General features: G+C 36.4%; 1 protein-coding gene across 2 annotated transcripts in view; it reads left to right on the top strand.

Annotated features, from left to right (window-relative positions):
* The first annotated feature begins 402 nt into the window (after window positions 1-402).
* Window positions 403-14,774, top strand: part of FASTKD2 (FAST kinase domains 2) — a 144,128-nt gene continuing 129,756 nt past the window's right edge. Inside the window, exons 1-5 of one of the 2 annotated variants that reach the window (XM_053698651.1) lie at window positions 3,634-3,888; window positions 3,974-4,037; window positions 5,221-6,024; window positions 10,551-10,654; window positions 14,332-14,440. In XM_053698651.1, coding sequence (XP_053554626.1) covers window positions 5,305-6,024; window positions 10,551-10,654; window positions 14,332-14,440 — 933 coding nt within the window. In that variant the 5' untranslated portion in view covers window positions 3,634-3,888; window positions 3,974-4,037; window positions 5,221-5,304. Of the gene's footprint in view, window positions 484-3,633; window positions 3,889-3,973; window positions 4,038-5,220; window positions 6,025-10,550; window positions 10,655-14,331; window positions 14,441-14,774 lie in introns of those variants that run through there. The other variant, XM_053698650.1, reaches the window with a different exon arrangement.

Here is a 14,774-nt window from a genome sequence, read left to right on the forward strand (position 1 = left end):
ACGCCAAACGTCTGGGATGGGCTTTTAATTTCGATGATGTCATCACGCTGGCATGATTTGTGTAACGGAATACATAATTTATTTGCAGTATAGATATAGCAGATAATACTTGTTTGTTGAACATGCAGATGAACCTGCTTTATGCGTTCCATGGTATTGATGTCTATTTGATCACCTGATTAGAGTTATTATTTTACACCTACTTTTAGAATATGGCTGGGTTAATATATAGTAATACAACTGATACAAACCAGCTCAACTGTTATATCTATTTATATAGGTATTCATTTCACAAAAATAACTATATTAATGAAAAGTGTGTAACTGTAAGTCAAGTATAGTCAAAATTTGTATTAAAATATCTTTGCTCCGAACCTACTAGTTATGTCCATTTTTAGACACCGTAGCTAATGTGTGTCACGTGATTGTACTGTCATGGCAGCGCTTATGTGAAACGCATGATATCCCCTGTGCTGCATCAAGGTGAGAGAGAATGCCCTCGTAATGATCATTTAACTCCCTTTTTACTCTTGTGTACGCGCTGTGTTATAGGTGGCACTTTAAATCGCTAAATAAAGCCGTAACCGCATTGTTAAATGGTATAGGTTTCGCACTTAAGTGGTAATGAAAAACTAATCACAATTCTAAATTTTATATTAGTCACTATATATTAGCTATATTTTGCGGGGGTGTAAGCTAGTTGGCACGTTAATTTACATTCAAGAAATGCGCAAAATTTAAAGGACAACAGAAATCTCTCATTTGCATTATTCACATAGTGAGTTATCTGCCTAATAGTCTAAAGCCAAAAGCCCATGGATTATACACATTATACCCTCACTAGTTTGTCTACCCGTTTATTCGAATTTATGTATTTTATAGTAGCTTATTTTTATAATGCATACAATTCAAAGGGTTATATGTTTGTCCCTAAAGTCTTAAAAATACCTCGCAATACTTTGTACTACAGCAAAAGTGTTAAAGGGACAGTCCACATCAGAATTTTTGTTGTTTAAAAAGATAGGTAATCCCTTTATTACCCATTCCCCAGTTTTGCATAACCAACACAGTTCTAGTAATACACATTTTACCTCTGTAATTGCCTTGTATTTAAGCCTCTGCAAACTGCCCCCTTATTTCAGTTCTTTTGACAGACTTGCATTTTAGCCATTCAGTGCTGGCTCCTAGGTAACAACGTGCGTGAGCTCAATGTTATCTATATGACACACATGAACTAACGCCCTCTAGTGGTGAACAACGGTCAAAATGCATTTAGATAAGAGGTGGCCTTAAAGTTCTAAGAATTTAGCATATAAGCCTACCTAGGTTTAGCTTTCAACTAATAATACCAAGAGAACAAAGCAACATTGATGATAAAAGTAAATTGGAAAGTTGTTTAAAATGACATGCCCTATTTGAATCATGAACGTTTATTTTGGACTTGACTGTCCTTTTAAATTCACTGTGTCTGTAGTATAGAGAATATTAGAGTAAAGGGACTAGATAAGGTGAGCATGTGTACTGTAGTGGTCCCAAGTGGAAACTGCTACTGACCCAGTCAGCAAAGTGACTTGCCCAACTGGGTTGTGTGACTAGCTCTGCTGATTAGGTTGTTAGTTTCCGCTGGGGCCTATCAGATCCCGAGTGGTACATTAGTTATGGGTTTAACTTCTTTTGTGTGGTTTAAACCCATACATTTGCAGAGTTAATAGTGATAAAAGTATAAGCTTTTATACATGTAATTTTTCACTATAATAGCCCTATAAATAGAGTGTATGTAGTGGGATAACAAGTAGGTATTATTTCCTGTCTAGGTGTAGAAGAGGGGGGGGGGGGCAGTGAAGCCATATCATTTTCTCAAGATAACAAACAATATCAATAGCAGAGAGCACATCTGGAGATGATAAATATCTGATTAATTTTACAGCGCTTATACAGGGCAATCAAAAAGAGGCTGTATATAGTACACACACACCCAGTCACTTTTGTACCACATCTGATAAATCATATACATGACAGTTTTACAGTATTACATTATAGGCCACTCTTTGACCTCTGAATATTGATGTATGGGATAACACAGGGCTCAACAAACCCAGGAGCCAGAGAGCCACTGGCTCCTAAATTTTTGGTTTATTCTCCATATATCAATATACAAATACCACTGCCTGGCTACTAAAAACTTGTCTGGCTCCTAAATATTCTTACTGGTTTCTAAATTTTAAACAGATTTGCTGCTGAGCCCTGGTGTAACATATGCAGTAATCATAGCATGAGAAGTTAGATTCTTTTAAAGTAAATGCTTTCTCTTGGTTTAATCATCTGAAAAATTAAAAGGCCATTTTAGCGGAAAAATAAATGGTTTTATCTAGATTATGTATTTATCAACTGACTCCCTAGGAGCAGCAATGCACTATTGAGAGCTAGGTGAACACATCCAGTAAGCCAATGGCAAGAGGCACATATGTGCAGCCACCAATAAAGAATAATACAAAAAGAAAAAGTGACAGTATACTTGCACTCAATAAAATTGTCCTGCGCCCCACACAGTTTCAGTGCAAACTCACAATCGCTCAGATCTGCTAAGTAGTTATCTACAAAGGGGATTGACCCCACCAACATAGTACTGCAGTCAAGAGTAAAATTAAGCACCGGTCTGTGTGAGTGCGAGTAAGCCAAAGTATAGGCTCAAAAAACAGAATTAAACACGGCTATGAAAGTGCAGATCTGAGCGATTGTGAGTTTGCACTGAAACTGTGTGGGGGGCAGGACAATAGATTATCTATAATCTTGAAGTGTCTTGTGGATATTTGTCCCCTACATATATTTTTAATCTAAGTTTTAAAGCACACACTGTACATTTACTTGTATTTATTAACCTGATAGAATAAAAGTTATGTTTTATTTAATCCTGGTTTAAGGTGACCCTCCATGCCATCCATAAATATTTTATTGGTACTTGCAAGAGTGCTAGTATACTGTCACTTTTTCTTTTTGTATTATTCTTGATTAATCCAGACAGTTAGCACCGCCCTATTTCTAATTGTTACCAGTTAAATTCAATTGTGTTTAACTAAATGATCTGACTTTCAGATCATTAGGAAACTTTATATATACATATATAATTGTATTAGGGGCTTCTCAGAATTGGCGATTCTCCCATTTCTACTTCTTACGCAGCCACCAATAAGCAGCAAGTTTCCAGTAGTGCTTTGCTGTTCCAAAGATACCTAGATATGCTGTTTAAGAAAGGATACCAATAGAAAAAGCAAATTTATTAATAGAATTTGGAGAAGTGTTTAAATTTGTATGCTCTGTCAGAATTGTGAAAGAAAAATATTGTGTTTCTTGTCCCTTTAAAAATACACCACCTTTCTCATCAACACCAACATTTGTCTGTCTTTATCTGACATCACCCATCTCAGCCTCCTGCCACACAGCTGCCTCAGGAACCACTTAGTAAGCGCACATATAATCAGGATTTTGTTAGGGTAGCTGGAGTTAAATCACACCACCTGTGTGTACTGGAATGTACCACTTGTTTTGTAATGTATAATAGTTTGGTCCTTTTAAAGAGGTCACCATCTTTACATGGTGATGGGGTTATGAAAACTCAGGCAAACAATCCTGTAAGGCTGTCTACGATGCACCTGAGATAATGCTGCTTTTGATGACTATAGTAATCAACTGTGCATCTTAATGTAAGTAGTGTATTCTCATTCAAGAAAGCATATTACTCAGTAATAGTGTAATCCAAGGAAATTATACATTTTGTTAACTTCTCTCAAATAAGTCTTATTTAGAACTCACAGAGGAAGATTTAGTAGGAGGCCAACTCTTCTTCCATTCTACCATAGACCTCAAAGTTCTGGAATAGTAGAAAAGCAGGTCGGTATTCGCTCAATCGATTCACAAAGCTTTACTGAAGTGTGTGGTATATTTACATTCCTTATGGATGGCTTATGTATTCTAGAGATTGTACTGGTCCTCTGTGTCTTATCGTGCCATGGTCTCAGGTTTCATGGAGTGCCGCTATGGTGGGTGTAATTTAATGTATAATATATGACTAACAAAATGAACAGTGCAGAATTATTGATTTATTTAATGGGTGGTACAGTGCCCATTTTAGGACATCCTTGCTCCCTCCTCCAAAACTCCCTCCTCTATCCTTTAAAACTCTATGCTTCCTCCTGTAAAACCTCCTCCTCCCTCCTACAAAACTCCCTGCTCCATGCAGCCTCCTCCCTCCCCTGTCGTTGTTCCTGCTCCATGCAGCCTCCTCCCTCCATTGTCCAGATTCAGACTTTTAATGCAAAGTTCAGTAATTTATACATACACACACATATATATATATATATATATATATATATATATATATATATATATATATGTGTGTGTGTGTGAAAATAAAACAGAGGAGCCAATCGGAGGGTGTCTGTCTTGTGTTTGAGGCTACAAGAAAAAAGTGTGTGTGATTATCAGCCAGGAGGGAGCCTTGTGTATAAAACAATTGTTAATTAAAGACCACTCAATGCAGTAGAATTGCATAATTATAAAGTGCATAGTAAAAAGACAATGAGGGGGGGGGGAGGTAGCATGGAACAGGGAGGATCAAGGAGACAGCATGGAGTTGGAAAGACAGAGAGGAGGGAGCAGGGAGGAGTGAACAGAAAGGAGGAGGTTTTACAGTGAGAACAAAGGGGGGAGTTTTAAAGGATAGAGGAGGGAGCAGTGATATTCTAAAATAAACACTGTAGGGAGGCTACTTTGTGGGATCTTGTGTGTTGAATAAATCACAATGTTATGCATTTAGATTTTATGTATCTTAAAAAAATAATTTTAAACTGCATTACAGCTTCTTTTTTTGTTGTGCTGATTGAAATGTGTTATGCTTGTGAGGTCCACCAATAAAATAACGGGAGTTCTACATATCATTCAATGAACAATAAATCCTTAAGGATCAGTAGTAGACAGACATGTACATCCTCTCAGCTTAAAAATCACAACAAACTGCTTTAACCTAGTCATTTTTCATACAAAAAATATTTGTACAACATTTAATGTGTTTTTTCGTATACAAATAATGGACCAAAAAATAAAGATAAAGCATCTTAAAGGATTATAACCTCTAGAGTTTGAGGGAACTGATTTTTAAATAAATACAACATTTCATATATGGTTTTTCATTTACTGATTTACATTTTATATTTTGTTTTGCAGAAACCCTGTGACATTTAATATGCTGCTAAATAAAGACTAGGTGAAAAAAAATAGCTGCACTTTGGGAAAGAAGCTCACAGCATCATGAGTAACAAAGCTTACTTTTATGCTCTTCGTACTATTCGGCATTTCCAAACTTGTGATTTTTCACTTATTGGTAGGAATTTTTTATTTAATAACAGAAGTTACTCTTCAAGAACAAAATTATTAAAAGGTGTTGCACATTATGTGAACAGACTGCAGCTTAATATTGCATCCAGTCAAACAAACGTAAGTATCAGGTTTTTAAGTCAAAATACTCCCCTCAATTCAAAGGAAAATAATGTAAATCCTTTTGCTGATGATAAAGCTACTATAGTAACTGATCCTGAAGTAGGCACTGATCTAAAGGGCAAACCATATTCCGATGTTTTGGACCCTCTGGAAGAAGTTAACTACGAGCCGCAGTCAGTACCACCAGCGACAAAACAATGCACGCAGTATGAGATTTTGCAGGCTCTTCAGAAATGCACATCTCCTTCAGATGTTCTGGACCTATGTGGAAGTTCCACGCTAAGTATGAAAGTTGTCAGCAACTGTTTTACCACCATGTGGGAAACCTCAAAGAAGATTGGTATTGAGCATAGACGGTATGAGAGCCAAATCATGTTTGACCATCCGAACTTTGGGAACCTGTGTCGTCAGGCAATGGAGAGAGCTCCCAGAATGAACTCTAATGACTTAGTTTACACACTGCATGCTGTGGTGAAGCTACAAGTGTCCCAGCGCTCCAGGCTGGTGCAGACTTTATTAAGAGTTTGTCAGGTAAGCTGATGAAAAACAATGCATGTATTCTTCAGAATTTTTTTCTGAACCTATGAAAGTGCCATATTAATTGATAGATTGGGATTTTGTTGCGGATTTAAAAAAAAAAGAAAAAAGCTTTCTAAATGTTACATTTTAAGATTGACATTTTGCATTTATCTTTAAACACAGTGGGCATTAGCAATAACATGGCTTGTATGCTACAACCATTTACCATTACTTTGCTAGCTGTTGGGAATCATATTTTTGGATACTGCCATAGAGCATAAGTAACTTTGTTCTATTGTATTGTTTTTTGCTCTTTGTCAAAGACCAGGAAAAGAGGCTCCATGACTGTTCATCATTAAACATGTTGTCACAAAAGGTAATTAAAGGGACAGCAAAGTCAAAATTAAACATTTAAACAAATTTCCGATTTACTTCTATTATCAAATTGGCTTTGTTCTCTTGTTATCCTTTATCGAATAGCATACCTAGGTAGGCTCAGGGACAGCAATGCATAACTGGGAGCTATATGCTGTTTGGTGGCTTCACATATAAGACTCTTGTCATACTCACCTGATGTGTTGAGCTAGCTCCCATTAGTGCATTGCTGCTTCTGAGCCTAATCTTCAATAAAGGATAACAAGAGAATTAAGCAAATTTGATAACAGAAATAAATTGGAGAGTTTTGTTTAAAATGGTATTCTTTATCTGAATCAAAAAGAAAAAAAGATTGTGCTTCATGTCCCTTTAATAATTAATATGGTGACATCACACTGGTGTTGATTTATATAGTGTTTATTCTTAGTCTAAAATAGACCTAACCAATCAGTCAGGGAACAGGAAGTTAAATAAAGTATAGGAAAAACAGATCAAGTGAATATAATCTGTTCATATGATTAAATATCATTAAAGGGGCAGACAACTCAAAAAAATGTATTATTTAAAAAGATAGATAATCCCTTTATTACCAATTCCCCAATTTTGGATAATCAACAGGTATATTAATACACTTTTTGCCTCTGCTTGTATCTGAATTTCTGCAGACTGCCCCCTGATTACATGACTTTTTATTTACTATCTATTGACTTGCATTTAGTACTGTTTTGTGCAAAACCCACGGGCGTGAGCACAATGTTATCTACATGGCCCACATGAACTAGCAGTATCCTGTTGTGAAAAGCTAATAAAAAAATATGTGATTAAGAGGCTGTCTATAGTGACCTAGAAACAGGCAGAAATTTAGAGGTTTAAATCTTATAACGTATATTAATCTAACAATGTTGGTTGTGCAAAGCTGGGGAATGGGTAGTAAAGGCGTTATCTATCTTTTTAAACAATAACAATGTTAGTGTTGACTGTCCCTTTTAATATGAACAGGTAAACTAGATTAATGTAAAACAGAACTGCTTGATATACTCTTAAAATGACAACATACTACAAAATTAGTTTCCCCTCAAAGGGCCATTAGAGTGGAAATTGCCCTACTCTATATTTGTTTAACCACCGCAGCCTGGAACACATTTTAAATACTACAACTGCAGAGAACTGCTTGTCAGAAGGGGAAACTACCACTGCTGATTAGTTTCGTTATTTTTTGTATTTATAATAGGTTTTTGCTCATTGTAACCATAAAACATTGTTCTCAAGAACATGGCAATTTAAATGGACTGAATAACAAAATGTCCCACTAATGCAGAAATGCACGTCAGGTTGGGGTATGTATACTGTCAGTAGCGCTTATCCCAAAACAGTCTCAATGCTATTATATCCAAAAAGCATATAGTAATATCAAAGCGGCTTATCCCACTCCAAGTGTTTCGTCCGGTCCTTAGGTGCTGTATGTAGTGAGTTGCGCCAAGCTTATCTTGCTGGTGTATTAGCGCTGAATACCCACATGAACGCTGGAGTCTCCAACTCGATACTTGTGTTCAAACCGACACCATCTTCAGACGTCATGGGGGCGTGTAGCCTGCTCTGGCGTGATTGGTCCAGCGTCGGGTCTGATGCCCCTATCCTACGGGCTATAGGGAACTCATGAGTTAATTTCCAATAGCTGTGCTGCACGTAATTGAGGTCAATCCCAGGGACTAAATCAAAAGAATGGAACGAAGCACCAGCTTGGATAGTAAAATCTTCAAATCGTTATTCGGTACAGGTACACACACAGTGCTTAAATGGAGTGTCAGCAGAGCACAGCTGACCCTTTTCGGCTAAGAGCTGTAGTCAAAAGCTGATAGCACATAAAAACTTAAAGGGCCATAATACCCAAATGTTTAAACACTTGAAAGTGATGCAGTATAGCTGTAAAAAGCTGACTAGAAAATATCACCTGAACATCTCTATGTAAAAAAGAAAGATATTTTACCGCAAATAGGAAGTTTACAATGAAATCTCATGAGAGTTAAGTCAAATCTCATGAGATCACAGTAAAAGAGTTCATGACCTCAGCACTGCTGATGCTGATTGGCTGCTGTTCATTTTTTCATTTTTTATTTTTTTTTACCTGCAGCTGGGAGCAGCTGAGTATAACTTTTTACACAGAACTTGTGAGGTAAAATATCTTCTTTTTTTACATAGAGATGCTCAGGTAATATTTTCCTGTCAGCTTTTTACAGTTATACTGCATCAGTTTCAAGTGATTTAGCATATGAGTATTATGTCCCTTTAAACAAAACTTTTAAAGGTACAGACTATCTCCTTTTGGTTAATGTTTAACAGTTAATTGCCTGCAGATGCAATTTTGCTTAAAGGGACAGTAAAGTCAAAACTAAACTTTCATGATTCAGATAGGGCATGCAATTTTAAACAACTTTCCAATTTACTTTTATCATCAAATTTGCTTTGTTCCCTTGGTGGTATTTTTGAAAAGCTAAACCTAGCTAGGCTCAAACTGATTTCTAAACAGTTGAAAACCGCCTCCTAGCTCAGAGCATTTTGAAAGTGTTTCACAGTTAGACTGTATTAGTTCACGTGTCATATAGATAACATTGTGCTCACTCCTGTGAAGTTATTTAGGAGTCTTCACTGATTGACTACACTGCATGTCTGTCAAAGGCACTTAGATAAGGAGGCTGTCTGCAAAGGCTTAGATACAAGGTAATCACAGAGGTAAAAAGTATATTAATATAACTGTGTTGGTTATGCAAAAACGGGGAATGGGTAATAAAGGGATTATCTATCTTTTTAAATAAGAAAAATTTTGGTGTAGACTGTCCCTTTAAGGCAATAGCACCATAAACCTTTGCAAGAGACCACCTTATCTTTTCTCTCTCTAAAAACTGTTGTTTATCCATATTTTTTCCAAATCCCCCATCTGTGGCTGATCTAAGGGTCTGTTGTGTACCTTGAAATCAGATATTATGATTACCATGCATGGGTGCACTAAAATTTAAAATAGGAGCATTTTTGCAATTTACCATAAGCAATAATGCTTCTAGTAAAAGTTATTACTGTTTTTCTGCAGCATACGCACATATCCTGTGAGGGCCGTACACACAGGATAATTGCGTAGAATAATTTTTCCTAATGGAAGTGTATTGCTAAAATGCTTATATTTGAAACTGAAATGCACCCATGCAAATTTCATTTTTGACCTTTTCTATCCCTTTAAAGAAAAAAAAAATACACAGATGCTAGACATTATGTATTCAAAGCAAATATTGTGGCCTAGGAAAAATATACACATGCATTTTTTTTAAAAATATTGAAGAAACTAGTATGTAGGGGAAAATGTACTATTCCTGCAGACAGACAGGTTCGCAAGTAGTGAACCTGTCTGCCTGCAATCGCCACTTGTGATGTTGCATTGCACGGCAAAATTTAACATTACACAAGAGGTTTCTTGCACAATACTGCCCCCTACTCTGGTGCAACCAATTGCGCTAGAGCAAGGCATATCAATCACCCTGAACAAGCTAGTGTCAGGGTGATTGATTGCGCCACCTCTGAAATTGACCCTATGTACTATAAAAAGTAATTTGTTTCTGAAATTCATAATAAGAATCAATCTTTGAGCACTTGCATCTTCAGTATTTTGTACTCCCTGCTGTGAACTTTGTATAGTTAGATGTCTTCATAAAATGTTTAGGAGGATTGCCAGTATATGCTAAAACATAAAGTAGTACTGTTTTCAGAACCCAGGTATGTAAAACCAAAAAAAAGTGTTTTGAATAATCCATCTCAGATTATCATTTGCTCATTTATAAAATGTTAAACACTTTTTTATATATATATATATATATATATATATATATACTTATATATAATGTCAAATACATGTGTGCTAAAATAAGTTTTCATCAAAAAAATCTTAGCAGATATGCTGTCCCAAATAGATGACAGAAAAGCTGTATCAATTTAAATGTAAAACTTGATTAAACAAACAGCTGTTCTTTATACTGTGCTTTTGTCACAGCTTGATCTGTGTTAAGATGATGCTGAAATTCACAAGAGGTGTCATGGGATTTCAGAATTTTTGGACTGCTCTTTAAAAAGCATCCTTACAGCTACAAATGTAACACCCCTTTCTATATCTTCCTTAGGAACGACTCAATGAATTGAGTGAAAGAGAAATCTCCATTCTTGCCAGTTGTCTAGATGGGATGGAGAGCTGCAGAAATGTGGATGCTCTTAGATCAGGACTAAGGTAATAACTAGTGAATACTGAGTAGGTATCTCTTAGGTGTGTTATCAGTGTGCTCCAGTAAAGGTTACTTTTAAAACAACATAAACAATAGGGAGTTCAGTCCTCCAAATAATTTGCCAACAGTAGTGAATAGTATTCATAATACAACAGCCCACTTACACACATCCAACTGTAAATACGTCACAGTGATCAAATCCATTGGTCAACAGCATATATACTTAAGTGGAGTAATATTCTAGCCACGTAACATGACTGGTTTCTCCAGGATGCGGTGTAAATCCAAGCATTTGGCAGCCTCCATATCAAAGCAGCGTGGTTCCCCACAGCTCAGTGTCTGGCAACGCCCTTGGACTGCCCCATCCGTGATGCTACTATTCATCCAACCGGACCATGTAATTGAAAGTCTTACATATATCATAGCACTGCAACAAACTAATGTCAGCAGGACAAAATAAATTGTGCATAATGATTAGTAAGTGGGGTGCGTAGATCAGCAGAAAAAAAGAGAAAAAAAATGTTGGAACTCCATCAAATAAAAAGCTATATTTATTAGATCACTTGTTTAAAAACATGCAGAGAACAGTGGATTGGCCATAACGCACCTAACGGGTTTTGGCTTGGGTCTTATTTTACAGGTGCCTAAAAATAAACTAACAGTGTACACATGTAAAACCCTTGCCAGGAAACCATTGGATGATTCCAACCCACATGACTAACATTGGATATAATTTTAAGGTGGCAATACATAGACATTCTAAAAATGTGTTAATTATTCTTTACTAAACAAAAATAAATTAAGGTAATTAAAAACATTACATAACAAAATAAACCAGATAATAGTTAATGACATAAATTGGTAATACTGTACACTTTATTCCCAAAAATTAATAAGATCAAATTCTGAATTGAAACCTTTGGGGACCCTGGTGCTTAAAGTGATGGTAAATCCAAGCGTTTAAAAAAATGCTAGGATTTGCCATCACTAAAAATAATGTTGAGTTTAATGTATCATTTATTTAAAAAAGAGTGATAAATTCACCTTGGTGAGTGATGTGCAAAGTGCCTAACAAAAGGCTGAGGTGAGGTGTCGAAAAAAATCGATGGTGGCTAACTTTATGGGTGGATCTTGCAGAGCAAGGGAAATAAGTCTGTAAATGGTTTAATCGTGGTGTGTGATGCTTCAATTTGTCCAAAAGTTTATCAAAATAAATAAACCCTGGGGTTAGCCAAAGTGTGTGTATATGTATAAAACCAGTTATAAAACAATTAAAAAGGTGAACAAACACAATGGTTAAAATCAGGGACAGTCGGGTAAGTACACAAATACAGAATTCAGTTGTATGCTTTAAAATTGTGTGTTGAGGAATCATGGATCCATGATGAAAAGATGTCAGAAATTGAGCTGAAATGTGTCCTAGTTTGTGAGAGAATCTCACTTTAATCGTGGGCCGAACCTTCAGTGCATATAGGACACTTTTATATATACTAGGGTTAAATGCTGACGGCCTCAGGAATAACTGTGTGGTCCAAATAAAAAGATTGTGAAGTAAACTACCTCATCTACTTAAATGGGAATTATATCTAAACACCATAATTTCCCCGCAAATATGGCAACTTACTGTTACCCTCACCAGAAAGGCCTTACATTGTGTAACGCTGTTTGATATGTATTATAAGCTGTTAACACACTGGTACTATATCCCCACAAGATTTAATAAAATGTACGGATCTACCTCACCCCTGTGTTGGTGTAACTGCGGGGGGATAGGGGACACTATGCACATATGGTGGGACTGCCCCAAACTAACTCCCCTATGGAATACCTGTTTCCAGACATTATCTGGCCTAGGTATAACATTCCCCAAATCCCCTTCCAATGCTTTTCTCCACATTGGTATTCATGCCTTACCCAAACATCAGGCATATTTATGTATATACCTTTTAATGGCAACAAAAGCGGCAATATCCAAGTCTTGGAAACGTACGACCCCTCCAAGCTGGCCCATGATACTACACAATGGAAAAAAGTATATTCTAGACCTTAAACAAATCAGATTAATTTGAACTCACCTGGGCAGACTGGGGTATATGTTATGACGCTACCTGGTCACCTAATGTCACGACTAAACCATGACGTTCAACTTTGGACCGGCCTCAAACATCTCCACTATGGCTGACTTCCCTCTCCTCTCCCCCCTCCCCATTCCATCCCTTCTCCTTTCCCATTTCTCCCCACCTATACCAAAATGTCTTACGATGTTACCATTGTGTACATATGGGTGATATTTGTTTATCATCTATATTGTTTATATAATCGAGTTGTAGGGGCCTTCATTCATACTGATTTTTGTATTTGATTGTTACTTTTGCATCAATAAAAGTTTTTGAAACTCAAAAAAAAAAAAAGATCGTGAAGAACCCCAGATGTGGGGCACTGGTACAGGGTGTTAACTCAAAATTTTGCTTAATAGCGTATGAATGAGGGTTTCAAGTGGATGTGGTGGAAGGTACTTAACATACAGCTATCAAGCAAAATGACATACAATAACCTTACAATACAATGACACTGTGAACAAGACAATGGCAAAAATGACACTGTGAACAAGGCAATGACAAAAATGAGGTGAAAAAAAAATGTATTAAAATGTAAAAATTGAGCAAAACAAAAATTTAAAAATTAAGACACGTGCAGCGTGTGTGCAAAAAACACACATAAAAAAACAAGAAACAAAGTCAATGTGGAGCCTCCAACCAAGTGAAAAAAATAGTCGGTGTGAATCCTTCATCTAATTAGCTGTAGTGTTACAAAATATGTTTTGAACAATAAATATGTGTTGAGGTATGCCAAAGTCAGTCTAAAAAAAGTTTATGAAACAAGTGACTGTTCTCCAGTGTTGTAAGTAATGGAAAAAACAACTTGTAGTGGGATGATAATGATCCTCAGGGGGGTCCTGATGGTTATCTGGATGGGTCCAAACATTCGATTTTTTTCTGGATATACCTGTAAACAATATAACAATAGTGTAGATGGTACAAATGTAATAGGGTAATTTGAAAATCTGCTTACCAGCTTTGGTCAACGTGTTTCGGCCACAGTATAGGCCTTTATCAGCTCAATTTCTGACATATTTTCATCATGGATCCATGATTCCTCAACACACCATTTTAAAGCATACAACTGAATTCTGTATTGTGTACTTACCCGACTGTCCCTGATTTTAACCATTGTGTTTGTTCACCTTTTTAATTGTTTTATAACTGTTTGTATACATTAATCCTTTGGCTAACCCCAGGGTTTATTTATTGTGATAAACTTTTGGACAAATTGAAGCATCACACACCACGATTAAACCATTTACAGACTTATTTCCCTTGCTCGGCAAGATCCACCCTTAAAGTTAGCCACCATCGATTTTTTTCGACACCTCACCTCTGCCTTTTGTTAGGCACTTTGCCCATCACTCACCAAATTGTTTACCCCACTTTGGCCAGCTAGGTGGCCCTTTGTCCAAAGCTAGAGGTATCCAGCCTGGTGCATAGTCTTTTTTTCCTAACTAAATTCACCTTACCTGTGCCGCAGCAGCTCGCTAAAGTCAGAGCCTCCAGCCGCCCATGGCACATCGCTCTTCTTCAATAAGGTGACGTTAGTTTTGTTGACTGTTCTTTTTCCTTTCCAGGCTCCTGGTGGAGTTACGGATGTCGGACATTAAGGGTGTTCTGCAACTGCAGACTATGATAAGATGTGTTGGAAAAGATGCCCCATTATCTCTTAAGAAGAAACTGGAGGTAGCGTAAAAGAATATTGGAATCCACTAACAGACATCTACAATGAGATACATCTACAGAGTTCATTATTTTATTTATTTATTTTCTACAGGAGTTCATTATTATAACACAACCACAGGGGTTTGTTTATATATATATATATATATATATATATATATATATATATATATATATATATATATAAAAAACCATCTTAATTTTAACATCTCTGTGCTAGTCAGTCTAATTATAAAATCTAGCATCTTTCAACTGCCTTTATAATATATTTATAATCAAGTTTTATACAAAACTGTCTAAACATCATATATACAATTTCCTTTGATCCAAGGCCACT

Source organism: Bombina bombina, chromosome 1 (assembly GCF_027579735.1).
Source record: "Bombina bombina isolate aBomBom1 chromosome 1, aBomBom1.pri, whole genome shotgun sequence".
Classification (NCBI taxonomy): Eukaryota; Metazoa; Chordata; class Amphibia; order Anura; family Bombinatoridae; genus Bombina; species Bombina bombina.